The sequence below is a fragment of the Elephantulus edwardii genome, unplaced genomic scaffold (assembly GCF_000299155.1).
Source record: "Elephantulus edwardii isolate Elephantulus edwardi_28Jun2011 unplaced genomic scaffold, EleEdw1.0 scaffold00168, whole genome shotgun sequence".
Lineage (NCBI taxonomy): Eukaryota > Metazoa > Chordata > Mammalia > Macroscelidea > Macroscelididae > Elephantulus > Elephantulus edwardii.
In genome coordinates, this window is record NW_006399918.1 from 2,271,279 (window position 1) to 2,285,255 (window position 13,977).

Sequence of the window (13,977 nt, forward strand, 5' to 3'; positions counted from 1 at the left end):
TTTTTGGATAATCTTCAGTAAAATCTTGCTTGCATGTGAAATCAGTGAGATTGTTCTGTAGTTTCCACATTCTGTTGGGTCACCTTTCTTTGGGGTAGGAACAAATATTGATCTCTTCCATTCAGTTGGCCAAATGGTCATTCTCCAGATTTCTTGGCACAACTTGGTGAGCACGTCCAGGGTTTATGCCTTAGTACTCATTTATTCTGTTCATGCATCTGTAATTTGGGACAGGATGGACATATTCAAGATTACTTGTCTCTGTTTTGTACTGTGTCAACTGAGAAAAGTATTGTAACAGAATCCACTTCTAAAAGGGAAGGAAACTGATAAAAAAAACGAGCCAGGCTGTTGACTGGCCCTATAGAGCTGCTTGGATTCCCTCATACCATGATGATAGAGTACTAAAATACAAGAGACAGGCAGCAATAACTGCCTTTTAATTCATTGTGATTGTTGTTAGGTGCCATCAAGTTGAGGATGATTTATGAACAACAAATATGAACCCTGTTTTACCTTGTACCATTTGAATTCTACTCTCTTGGTGAGAGCAGTTATATGGTACCATATGGCATAGACCTCATATGTCAGTGAGAAGTGTTCACAGATTTTGTGATTCTCTTTAATTTTACTCTGTCTACCATTTGGCCAGAAGTTATTTATGTTCCTCACATTGATAGAGAGCAAACATCTTGCTGTGGTTTTGAGATTTTCTTACCCAAAAAACCAAATAATCACTTAAAAATAATACTTGATCAAAATTGTTTCATCAGCAGTTTTTCTTTTATCACAAAATGTACGTCCTTTCTCTTCTGTTTGAAGACAGGGATACTGAATTTCATTTTTCAAAAGTATGATTGAGTGGAGGAGTTGAGAATATCTTGTGAACACACATTTCTGCTTAAGCCCATTGTGTCACTGTAGTCACTGTGTCAGTCTATCTTTCTCTTTCCCTGATTTCCACCTTTCCCCCCATGGTCTAATCAATCCTATGAAGAGTAGCTGATGGTTAAATATCTATATTTCTTTATCTTCTTTTCTGTATAGGCCCCATTGCATGATCCTTCTTTGAGCTATTTACTTTTTTAAAGAATCAAAATGGTCTTCCAATGTGTATACAGGGGAGCTCTCGTGGACTGGTGGTAAGAACTTGCATTGCCAACCCAAAGTACGTGATTTGTGCCCACCAGCTGCTCCACAGAAGAAAAAGATGTGGTCTTCTATCTTCTACCATGTGATTTATAGTCTCTGAAAATCCACTGGAGGGTTAACTAAGAGTTCACTCTGAGTCAACAGCACACAAAACCAACATATGTATATTGAGTAACTGATTAAAAACTCTCAAGTCTTATGTCTAAATTTTTATTATTTTAAGTTTTGCTCATTACATCTCAAAATCGATACATATTTTAAGTTTTTATTACAACATATTAATTTTAAATACAAAATTAAATTCTAGTTCTTTTTTGCCACATTTGAAATGAGCCTCAAATTTAGTTTCTTAAAATAGTGGAGTGGACTAGGGGTGGAGGGATTGTATAACAATAAAAGAGTTTTTCTTTTACTTCTGAAGGAGAAGAGTGAATTGGGCGGGAGGGAGTGGGCAACAATAAATGAATAGAAACCCTAAGTCTCTAGAAACTTTCATTAAAATTGAAAAAATTTATAAAATAATAATATTTATTTACTTTGTTCATGAATGCAAAATTTGGCCAAGAGTCAATGGAAACAGCTTGAATATATTCCATATCTAATCAGTTAGAAATTGTTCAATTGGAGCTAAAGGGTCTACTCCCAAGATTGCTCACTTTTGTGGTTGGCACAATAATGTTGGCTATGAGCTCAGTTGGAACTGATAGGCTAAAAACTTTATATTTTTGACCTATTGAAACACTGAGCAAAGGATATTAAGATTTTCTTTATATTGCTTTTTTCCTCCTGATTATAGATTTTCTCTTATTATAAGCATCTTTGCATTGGTTTGGTTCAGTTGTTAAAAATAAAAGAATGAGTATTCCAGTGAGAGTACATAGAAGACTCCAGAAGGTTTAAAAAGTGATAATGTAGTATTTTTCTATAATTTATTGATCAAAGCTAACTCAGACCGCTTACACTGAAGAGGTAAATACATCCTGTCTCCATACCTTTTCAACATGTATGCAGAGCAGATTATCCGAGAGGCTGGGCTCTATGAGGAGAATTGTGGCATCAGGATTGGTGGAAGGTCTATTAACAATCTGCGTTACGCAGATGACACAACCCTGCTTGCTGAAACTGAGGAGGACCTCATGCACTTGCTGTGAAGGGTCAAGGACTGCAGCCTTCAGTATGGACTAAGGCTCAATGTCAAGAAGACAAAGATTCTTGCCACTGGACCAACTGGCAGCATCAGGATGGATGACAAAGAGATTGAGAGTGTTCACAGCTTCAGTTTGCTCGGCTCCACAGTCAACACTCTTGGCACCAGCAGTCAGGAAATCAAAAAGCGTATCCCGATGGGAAAGTCTGCTGTTAGGGACCTCTCTAAGGTACTCAGGAGCAACAGTGTCTCTCTGGAGACTAAGGTGCGTCTGATACAGGCCATGGTCTTTGCAATCGCTTGTTATGCATCAGAGTTGGACAATGACTAGGGAGGACAGAAGGAGAGTGGATGCTTTTGAGCTGTGGTGCTGGAGAAGGGTACTGAATGTACCCTGGACTGCCAGGAAAACAAACAGATTTATCTTGGAGAGGATTAAACCAAGCTACTCCTTGGAGGCAAGGATTCTGGGGCTTCGTCTGACATACTTTGGACATGTTGCCAGGAGGGACGGGTTCTTGGAGAGGGACATCATGCTTGGGAGGGTGGAGGGACAACGCAGGAGGGGAAGACCCTCTATGAGGTGGATTGATTCGGTGACTGGGGTAATCGGGATGGGTGTGTCAGAGGCGGTGCGGTTGGCGCAGGATAGAGCAGGGTTTAGGGCTGTTGTGCATAGGGTCGCTATGAGTCGGAAACGACTCGACAGCACATAACAACAACAACAACAACTATCTCTCTATGAGAGGAGTACAAAAACCAGTCTATTTTTCTCTCCTACATACCTACAAGAGAAAGCCTGTGAATGATTCGTTTCAGATAAGTATTTCCTGAAATTCCAGTCTTGATTCTTTTTTATTAACTATATCTGAAGGAAAGTGAAACTTACGAGTTCTTTAGTGAAACATTTAGCATTCTTTCTCTTACTGCCTCAGTCATGAACATCTCTGATATGACCTATGGGGCGGTCACATGGAACCCTAGCATTTGTCTCATTTACATCATCATTTTCTGCATCATACTGACAGCAGGAACAATATGTGATCTGAAATTATATGAGTACCTGGGCAATAATTTGTTTTCATATTCTAGTTATTATTCACTGATTGATGGACTAAATGAGTACATGTTTAACAGACTCACACTGTAGTTCAGAAATAAACATGTTTCCTATTTGTCTAATAGACATGATGCTGTTTCTAAAGTTCCAGAATCTTCTTCTCCCTTCTTCATAATCTATCTTCTTCTTTCTGGATCTATAAATTAGATTAACAAAAGACATCTCAGCAACCTAAGAATAAAAATTAAGACATATTAGGCAGGGAAACCCAAAGGAGGAATCTTCCATTAATTTATTTTTTAACATATAAGTGATGCCAAGAAAAAATCTTTACCTCTCTAATCAATCCCCAGAGAATAGGTAAAAGGAAGCTGACTAATCCACAACGCATATTAGAAAGGACCTTCTCTTTGGCCAACTTACTCCCATAGTGTATTTTCATGGCTCTACTTGCTAATTGGGAAAATAATGGACAAGAATTGGGCAAAATGTGGTAATTGGCTCCCTATGGAGATGAATAAAGAAATCTTGATAATACAGAAGTTAAAGAGCTCAGTTGATAACTAAAAAGTTGGTAGTTTGAACCCATGAGCTGTTCCACTGGGAAAGCTGGGTTAGCTTATTTCTGAAAAGACTTACAGCCTTGGGAATCCTAGGGGGCAGTTTTTCTCTGGCCTATAGTTTCACTATTAGTAAGACTCAACTCGGCAGCAGTGGGCTTGGAGATGAATATCTCCAATTACCAACTCAGGCTTTAAGACCATGGGTAATGTAAAATACAAAGTCTATTGGTGATTTTTCTTGAGGCAATTGCTAAATTGTTGATGGAGAAAATGATCAGGTAATATTGTTCTGTGGAGTAATATAGAGAATTTTATGACTCCAGTCCAGGGAGTTACTGGAAAATTAAGGCAAGGGAGGTAATTTTTGGCAAGTTTACTTGGAAATCATTACAGAACAGTTTGAGTGTCAGGATGCTTATTTGGTACTGCGCACTACTAGCACTCTGATCTAAAGGAATGGAAAACTTTTATTTACGTGTGTAAATTTTTATTTGCTTCTTGAGAAGGAAGATGGAAATTTATTGTGTTATTTGTGTGTTGAATTTTAAAGTGTTAGGTTTTCCCATGATTTATAATTTGCACCCTTCTTGTACTTCCTATGTGATCTGTATTTGAGAACTTACACAAAACAACAAAAAGTTTTCCTAAGTATTTAGTGGAAAATAGGGAATGTAATGAAATGACGAAGACAATTTTCATATGGATGAAAATATAAGAGTCCAGAAAGAGGGAAGGCCATATGATAAATTTTTCTTTTTTACAGGGAGGACATAATATTCATTTTAGAAGGGAACAAAGGAAACTATATCAAGTATAGAGAATGGAGGGGGAATATAGAAAGTGTTTTGACTTAGGAAATAGCATAGTGCTGAATAGGCGATCTTAACTTCACTAAAAGGAACTAAGTGGAGTTATTAATTAATCAAATGACTATTATGTTTATTGTTTTAGAATTTCTTTATCATTTAAGAACTGGGTTGTATACTTAAAACACAAAGTAGGACATGGTATAATCTTCATCCTTGAGGTTCACAAGTCTATTGAGAGGATGAGCATGGGAAATAATTTTAATTTAGCATGCATTTTTGTTTAAAAATACACAAAGCAAACTTTAGAAATACTAAAAGACAAGAATATCCTCTAGACAGTTTAGAGTTCAACAGCAAACTCTCTATAGGAAGATTAAAGAAGAAAAAAAATTAAACCACAAACTGTCTTGGACAAATTAGCAAAAAAATGCAACAATTTGTGATTTTAAGAAACTGAAGGATGGTTTTCCCACAGAAAATAAAAGGATATTGAAGGCTAACCTTGCTCCCTCTCCCTCTCTTTTTCTCCCTCTCCCTCCTCTTCAATTTGAAACATAAATGCGCACCTAAAGATCTGTAAGTATTTCTGTGCAATGTCTGTGTGATGATGGTTCGATTGTACGTTAGTTAATGGCTGAGGTTTTGGATACTATAAAATTTATTTTAAGGTTTTGTTGCTTGGGTTTTTTTTTTTTTTACATTTAGGTGTTAAGATGCCATAGAAGAGGATAATGAATAAATAGTTTACCTTTTCCATTTGTTAGATAGAAAATGAAATTACTTTTTTTTGCCTTTTGTTTTCTTTTATATCTCTAGCTTTCTGTAAATATATGATGTTGTCACATTCAAGTCTTAGCATTCTTTCATATTTCCAAATACTTTATACAATGTCATCAGCTGGGTTGAGTGGAACTCAAATTTTCAGTTGTGAGTTTTATTTTTATGCCTTAGTTTCCATATAATTTTCATGGATAAGTTAGAGTAAGTAATGTTGCTTTATTCTTTTCAGAAACTCCATTTTTTTTTTCATTTTTGCTACCTATCCATAATCCATTGGGGATCATCTTATAACGGAGAAGATATCAAAAAGGAGAGATCAAAAAGTGGAGAGGTAAAAGAATTGTGTCTCAGGAAGAGTACTGGTGGGTCTAGTCAAGTAGCAGGCTGCGCATTCCTTATTTATAAGTTTTCTAGATGAAACAAATAAGAGAATTTTTAAATTTAAAATGAAACTATGATTTTAGTCTCATTTAGAAGCTCTGTAAAGATTTTTTCTAGACAAATGTCTGATTAAGAGACAGGGAACAAAAGTCTGTGCAATACAAAACTATATTCACGTGAGGAATAGCATGAGTAGGACTGGTGTTTGAGTGGAAAACAAATGAATGCTGAAGCAAAAACTAAACTTTTCAGCATAATTCTCTGTCGATTGTCTCATGTTATACAAAATCTAGAGAGCATAATCTAACTCAGTCTCATGAGGACAAATACTGCACAAAATGATTATTGTTTAAATGAAGGATAACTAGTATAGATGTATAAAAAAGTCTAAAAGAGGAAGGCGTAAGGGCCACAGAGGCCGGGATAGAGGGAGGATAAGAGTATGGTGAGAAGGGACAGGCTGCGTGAAGGAATTAGGAACGATCTAGGGGGGGATCTAAAAAAGAAGGGGTAACAGTAGATGTAGAAAAATGATTAATTTTTTAAAATACAATACACATGAATGTTCATTTGAAATACAATGTGAATGTAGGAGTGAAACATAATGTATATGAATGATAACCAAGGTTATAAATGTATGCAAACCAATATAAAGTTAGAAAAAACTTACTCCAGCCACGTTTTTTTCTTTAAAAAATCCTTTTCCTAGTCTCTTATAAGAGTTTCTATAAGAATGATAAAAGTATTTCAAATTAATGCTATGAATAACTGAATGGAAATGAATTATACAAGTACCCATAAAAGTGAACCATATTGGTTAAGGGCACATAAATATAAATAAATGTTGATATTTTTCCAATGGAGAATACATTGAAATAAGATAGAAGTGAGTCTTGAGATATTGATGCTATTTTTCAATGAATATAATCTTTAATTAGTAATCTAGTTAAAATCTAGAAAAAAGTAATAACAATGTCAATATGCAAATAAATAAAATATTTTTAAAGAACTGAGAATACCAGAATCTTAAGCAGAGGCTTTTGTCTTTAACAAACGTACAGGTAAGATAGGCATTATGTAAGCAAATGTCTGTACATTTCATGGGAATGTTTATCACCTTATTAATTGCTAAAAACATTGACAGCAAATTAGTATATCAATAATTTCTTATTAATCTATAGCATTTTTTCTCCTGTATTTGTTACTTATCATTCAAACTAGACTGACCCTTCTTACTTCAAAAGTCCTTACACCTAAGTACACTGACTTCATTTTATCTCGTCGATTCTCCATGGCCAATTCTTCCTTTGTCACTGAGTTCCTGTTGCTGGGTTTCTCCAGCCTTGGGGAACTACAATTTGTCCTATTTGTGGTTTTTCTCTCCCTCTATTTGATCATCCTGAGTGGAAACCTGACGATCATCTCGGTCATCCGCCTAGATTGCAATCTTCACACCCCCATGTACTTCTTTCTGTGTGTCCTTTCTGTCTCGGAGACCTTATACACAATTGTTATTCTGCCCAAGATGCTTATCAACCTATTCTCCGTACTCAGGACACTCTCCTTCATGAGCTGTGCCACCCAAATGTTCTTTTTCCTTGGTTTTGCCATCACCAACTGCCTACTCCTGGGAGTGATGGGTTATGATCGCTATGTTGCCATCTGCCAGCCTTTGCACTATCCCATTCTCATGAGTTGGAGGGTATGTGGACAACTGGCAGGTAATTCTATTATTGGTGGCTTTCTGACATCCCTTGTGGGGACAACTTTGGTGTTTAGTCTCCCTTTCTGTGGCTCCAACAAAATTGACCACTACTTTTGTGACATTTCACCTGTCATTCGTCTTGCCTGTGCTGACACTCACATTAATGAACTGATTATCTTCATTGGTGGGGCTCTTGTCCTTCTTGTGCCCTTCATCTTCATCTGCATTTCCTATGGCTTCATCGTCCGCACCATCCTGAAGATTCCGTCAGCTGAAGGCAAGCGGAAAGCCTTCTCCACCTGTGCATCTCATCTCACGGTGGTTATTGTGCACTACGGATGTGCTTCTTCTGTCTACCTGCGGCCCTCAGCCAAATACACGACAGGAAAAGACCGACTGGTGACAGTGACCTATACCATCATCACTCCATTGTTGAACCCCATGGTATACAGTCTCAGGAACAAAGATGTCCAGATAGCTATTCGGAAAATTATCGGAAAGACTGGATTTTTCCCTAAGAGATTATAAATAAAATATTTTAAAACTGTACATGCATATTTGTGACAATAAAACACATTGAGGAATTATTTTTAAATATGAATATCTTTTCTATTTGTATAATTGTGTGTTCTTGAATGAGTTGTTCGACATTGTGGAACGGAGTGTTTTCATATGTAAAGTGGGGATACGAACATATTCTTCTCAGTATTGTATATAATCAGAGCCTCTGGTAATGAAATGTCACTCTTATCCTAATCCTTCTATTTCTTCACATTTATAATCCTCAGAACCATCATCTTTTGTCTTTTGTTTGGTCTGTTTATCATCATTCTCTGCTGATCATGCTTTTTGCTAAAGTTTATGCCCAGGCTAAAATGAAGTTTTCAAACCTGAAAGTGATTTACACAACTAACACTAGGACATGCAGGGGGCAAAAGGTCACTGCATTTGTAAATGGAAAATTTAACATTAGACTCTAGTTAGGTGGTCATGTTCATACAGATACCTTTTTTTGTTAAACTCAAGTCTTAATATATGGAAATGAGATTAATATTCTTTTTATTTCCCAATCCACAGGGTTTTTATTTGAATTTAATTGATAATATTAAAGGAAAACAAATGAGCTCACTGTCCTCTCACTGATTCCAAGTTTTGGTGGTGCTGCATGGGGTTTGTGCGTGTATGTGTGTGTTTATTTACTTAAAATTTTAATAAAGGTTTATAGACTTTTAACTTCCATTAATTCTTTGTTGCACATTTTCCTCCCTGTCCACTCCTCCCCCTAGTTGGTTTTCCTCTTCGAAAAGCAAAAAAACAAACCCAAACTTTTGTTATTATATAACCCCTCGCTCCCCCTCCCCGCCCAGTTCATTCACTTAAGCAGCTCTCATTCTGGGGGTTTTGTGACTGTAAATCTTAAGGAGAGGAGAAGGCCTCCTATTTTTCCCACAGATGGCTAGTGGGTTTATGCTACTGACCTTATTTATGGTTAGCAGCCCAGCACGTAACACATTTTGGCACCAGGATTCCAAAAACAAAATAGACACATATAAAATTTAAAAGTCATATGAAGTACAAGATTCTTCTAAAATTAACTGAGGCGTTTACTATTTCTATGAGCTTATTTTATTCATGATCCTCCAGAATCGGCATTTCTGATGCCTTTTCTAATCACTTTTAGAAGCAATTCCTGATGTAGCATAGAAGGTGCGCTCCCTAAAAGTGATGGGAGGGGGGAAAAAAACAAACCCTGACTTTAGTTTTAAGAATATATTTTCATGACTTTCACACTGTATTTATTAAGAAAAAGGGAGACATGTAATCCAGTTTAATACATGTAATGCATTTTAATACCAGATTACATCATATTAGGTATGCAAGAATCACAGTGGCCTTCCTGTACTATCTCTTACCTACCTGTACAGAAATTCCTTCATAAGTATTTTTGAAGGGAAGTAATCTTTGTTTGACTGAGTAACAATAGCTTCATAAAATTTTCTTAGATCTCATCATTAGTTTCTCTCATTTTAGCTATTTACCTTTCTGTAATTTCCATCTATCCCATCTTTTATGTTACATAGAAAGTCTAATCTTATGTTACAGTTGTTTGAGATAGAATGACAATATAGACTTTCTTTTCCATTGTTTATGTGACCTGAATTTTAGAAAATTCATTTTCTAGGATGCAGTTTCTAGAATCAGCTACGACAGGTCAATCTCAAGGGAACTCTTTTAAGTCAGGAGTTGTGTTCATAACCCAAAGGCACACACGTCTCTTATGGTTCAAATCCACCAGTACTTCTGCAGAAGAAATGTGGGCAATCTCTTCCTATCCAATTTACAGCCTTGAAAACCCACGGGAGGATCAGCTGTGAGTCAGAACTGATTCATTGGCAATGTGTGTGTTTATGTGGAGAGAGAGAGAGACTGGCAGAGACAGAGACAGGAAGACAAAATAAATCTCACTTTAAACAGTAATACATGAAACTGAAGTCATGTGTAATGTGACCTGTTCTCAGGTTAAAATATAGTTAAACTCTTCCTCATTAACTATATTTATATTTCTAGTTAAAATGTATATGATTATAAATAATACTTGCTTATATTTTAAATCACTACTACCCCTGTTGCTATCATTGCTATTTTACAAATATTTTTTTAAAAATTATCTTATGACTGGTTAAATAGTAGTAACTATTAAACTACTTAGCTGTTAAAATTCTGGTGGGCTAGTCCATAAAAAGCTGTGCTGCTAAATCGAAAGCTCCACCTCTCTGGTGGCTCTAATCCACCAGTGGCTCAGCAGGAGAAAAACAGGCAAACCCCTCCCGTGGGATTCACAACCTTGGCAACCCAGCAGAGGATCAGCTACGAGTTGATTCTGATCCTATGGCAATTAGTTGAATTGTAGTTGAACAGTGAAGATGTGGAGCACTGTACTAACTCTGTTCTAATATTTTCCATTCTCATTTTTTATCCTAGCAAGTTTGAAATATTCTGTAGTTGCTATGTGCCGTCAAGTTGCCTGTGACCCATAGCAAGTCTATATACAGAAGCTCTGAATCCTGCCTTGTCCTGAGCCAGTCTCACTAACTCTGACCCACTAACCCCCATTGCCCCAGTACTAATTAATTTTCTAAAGAAATAAGGTAATTACTACATATCTTTTCTTGATGATTCTGTTACACATGTCTAGTTTTCTTTTGCGTTAATTTAAGAATATAGTTGATATAAATTCTATTTTAGAGGAATTATTTTGAGCTTTTTTGTGATTTATTGTGTTTCTTGGCCAGTTAATATGATGAAATGCTTCCTTTGGTTTAAAAAATAATATGCATATTACTTATATTAATTTTATTAATAAAACTCTTTTAATACATTATATCATTATTTATTTTCTGTGTATCTTGCCTATCATTGTTGTTGTTCTTATGAGCCATTGAGTCAGATTTAACCCATAGCAGACCTGCAGTGAGTTTTTAGGAGCTGTAAGTCACACAGGAGATGATCTCTCTCCTCCAGGATGAGCTGGTGAATTCAAACAGTACGCCTTTGGATTGGCAGCACAGTTCTTTACCACTGTCTAATTAAAATAATTGACTGAATTATTGTTTGTTTTGCTTTTTTTAATATAATGTAGCTTTTAGTAAGTAGAGAGGAAACATTTCTTAGCTGCATGATACAAAAGTTTCAGTTGTCTCAAATTCAACAAAAACCTTTCCCATCTATGTCATAAAAGCTATTGCCCTGAGCAGAGAAACTTTCAGGGCCTCCATCTCCACACAGAGCATGTGGAAGAGGGCTTCTTCAAGGAGCTGCTTCCCAGCTGTCCTGCACATGGTCAGTTCCTCAACAGTCCCTAGAGGCAAGGACAGAGAACAAGACAGTTCTCACAGAACAACTTCACGGTCTGTCTCTTTCAGGAGTCTCTTAACAACACTTTGTTTTATAAAATCTGAGCAGAAAGCAGGGCAAGGGGCCATGGAAGCAATGCTGTAGACAGGTGGGCTGTCCTGGTTTGTGGAGTTGTGGTGGACATCAGTCCCGGTCTAGTTAGGCACTGTATGGAGAAGATGACCCATTGCCACAATGGCCTATCCAATTAGAGCTCATGAACTGTCCTGGTTTGTCTAAGAGTTCATAGGTATGAGCCCCAAAGCAGTCCCACTAGCCTGAATTAGGCTGGCCGGCAGCCTCTCATGTCTGTATCCATCCTAGAAGGAAAGCACAGTGGTGAAGCAGGGCGTGGGGATGCCCATCTAGACGACCGTGCTGATGGTCTGCTGACAGGAGTCCTGGTAGTTTTGACAGCAGATTGAAGAAATCATCTAGCAGTAGATTCTAAAGTTCTGGGTTTCTATCGAATGCATCTTTTACCTTCCCTAGGAATGCACTCAGATGAGGCAGCTGGCTCTCCACATCAGGGCAATGCCACCATGGAGAAGTGTCCAGCCAAACGCAGCAGCTGTCTGTTATAGCAGCATGCAGCCTAGAACATAAGAGATGATCCTGGAAGCATAGAGGGCCTTCCAAATTTCCTCCAAGAACACTTTCTCATCTCCTTCAAATTTGCCCTTTTGATGACTCCTCAGCTTGTTGCTAGCTTGTGTCCTCTTGTCCTTCAGTGATGATATGCACAAATTGCCTCTCCAATGAGGGTGACAAGAACACCATACTCCAGGGCAGAGACCATTTCCTGGTGCCCTATGGTCCCGCACTGCCCCTGATCTTCTGCAGCAGATGTTTGCCATCTGTATCTTGGAAATTGAGGATATCAGCTGTGATTTCAATCAAGGAGGAGTCTAGTTGTGCCTTATAGTCCATTCCTCAGATACCTTTGTCATCTCCTCATTTTCCATGCTTAGAACGTCTTTCATCAAGTGATAAGCATCACACGTGAGCTGCTTATCACCATACTCTATCCCATCATGCACCATCTTCATCAAGGGTCCTGCTCCCTCCTCTCCCACCCAGATACAGCAGAGTCCTCCAGTTCCTACCTTTGCAGCAAGGCCTTGGAAGATTGTCTTGATGTGGAGACCTGCTTCTTTATTCCCTCCAGGCATCAATGATGGGCTGTGTCAGGTCTCATCCTCTCCACCCCTAACTCTTTCCTCACAAACAAGATTCCCTTGGCTTTGAGGTCCCAATATTGTCTTGTGGTTTCCCTGTATTCCCTTTTCCTGCGCATCAATGATGATGTCACCAGCAGCCAACCATGGTACCAGTTTTTCAATGAAATCATCAACCGCTTGACCTGCCTTCACAAAAAGTATGATCCTCCCAGGAGTCTTTAGCTTGAAGACCATCTCCTTCAAGTAGTGAGCACCAACCCCTTTTGTTCCCATTGCCTCATTGGTGAAGAAATCATCAAATTTGGAGACTCTCCTGCTAAAAACAAAGACCACAAAGCCATGGTCATTCATGTTCAAAACTAAGTTCTCGCTCATGATTGACAATCCAATCAGGGCAAGATCAGCTTGGGCCAAGGCCTCCATGTAGAAATGGCAGGAAACAGAGATGTACCTAAGAGACCTGAAGGGTAGAAGACTGAATTATCTTTTATTAGCAATTAATTACCTTTTTAAAAGTATCAATTGATTTTGTTGAAACTAGTATTTTAAACATGGATTTTTTTTTTACATTTTACATTTGTTATAACTATAAAGCCACAAAAGTGATATCAACTGTATAAAAAAATATCAACATGAAAGTACTCTTCAAAAAGGCAAACCAGAGAACAGATGGAAAATACCAAACCAATTATAGAAGCATAAAAATAGATTACTGGAGTTATTGTAAACCAAAGAGAAAAAGCTGAAAAATACACTTGTACGACTGCTAGTTAAACCAGCCAAAAGCAAATAAACTCACAGCACTGAGCACTGGCCATGGACTTTTTCTTGTGTTACGCCACCTCCGTGACGCTGAAGGGGAAGATTGATTTAATGTCCCATAAAGAACACAAACTATTGATCAATGCTTTGCTGTTCATCTGCAATGAAGAATCAGTTTTCTTTTTCCATTTTTTTTTGCACAGACCAAAGCATCAGTATAATCAAGTATAAGAAGGTTAATTATTAAAAAAAAAATACAGAGAAGTCTTAACTTGACTTTATAAACTATTGGTCTATACCAAATAAACCAGTACTTTAAAAAGATATTTGTAAAATCCTCAGAGTTATGGGAAGTGTTTCCAAGAATAACATTTGGTGCTAGTATGATTTGTTTCAACCAAAGTAATTCAACAGACATTTATTATGGCTTTAAGTCTCTAAGTGTAGAACTCAGATGAATATTGATATGCCCTAATTACTTGCTCTGTTCTGATGACTGCCTTTTGGTCCAAGTATAGGTTTCTGATTAACACAATCAAGTGT

General features: G+C 37.3%; 1 protein-coding gene and 1 pseudogene across 1 annotated transcript; one reads left to right on the forward strand and one right to left on the reverse strand.

Annotated features, from left to right (window-relative positions):
- Window positions 1-7,183: 7,183 nt before the first annotated feature.
- On the forward strand, window positions 7,184-8,125 carry LOC102862744 (olfactory receptor 10R2-like). The gene has a single exon (XM_006895509.1). It carries the CDS (start codon window positions 7,184-7,186, stop codon window positions 8,123-8,125), a length of 942 nt encoding a protein of 313 aa, XP_006895571.1.
- Window positions 8,126-11,650: 3,525 nt separating this feature from the next.
- Window positions 11,651-13,080, reverse strand: LOC102860289 (annotated as a pseudogene).
- Window positions 13,081-13,977: the final 897 nt, after the last annotated feature.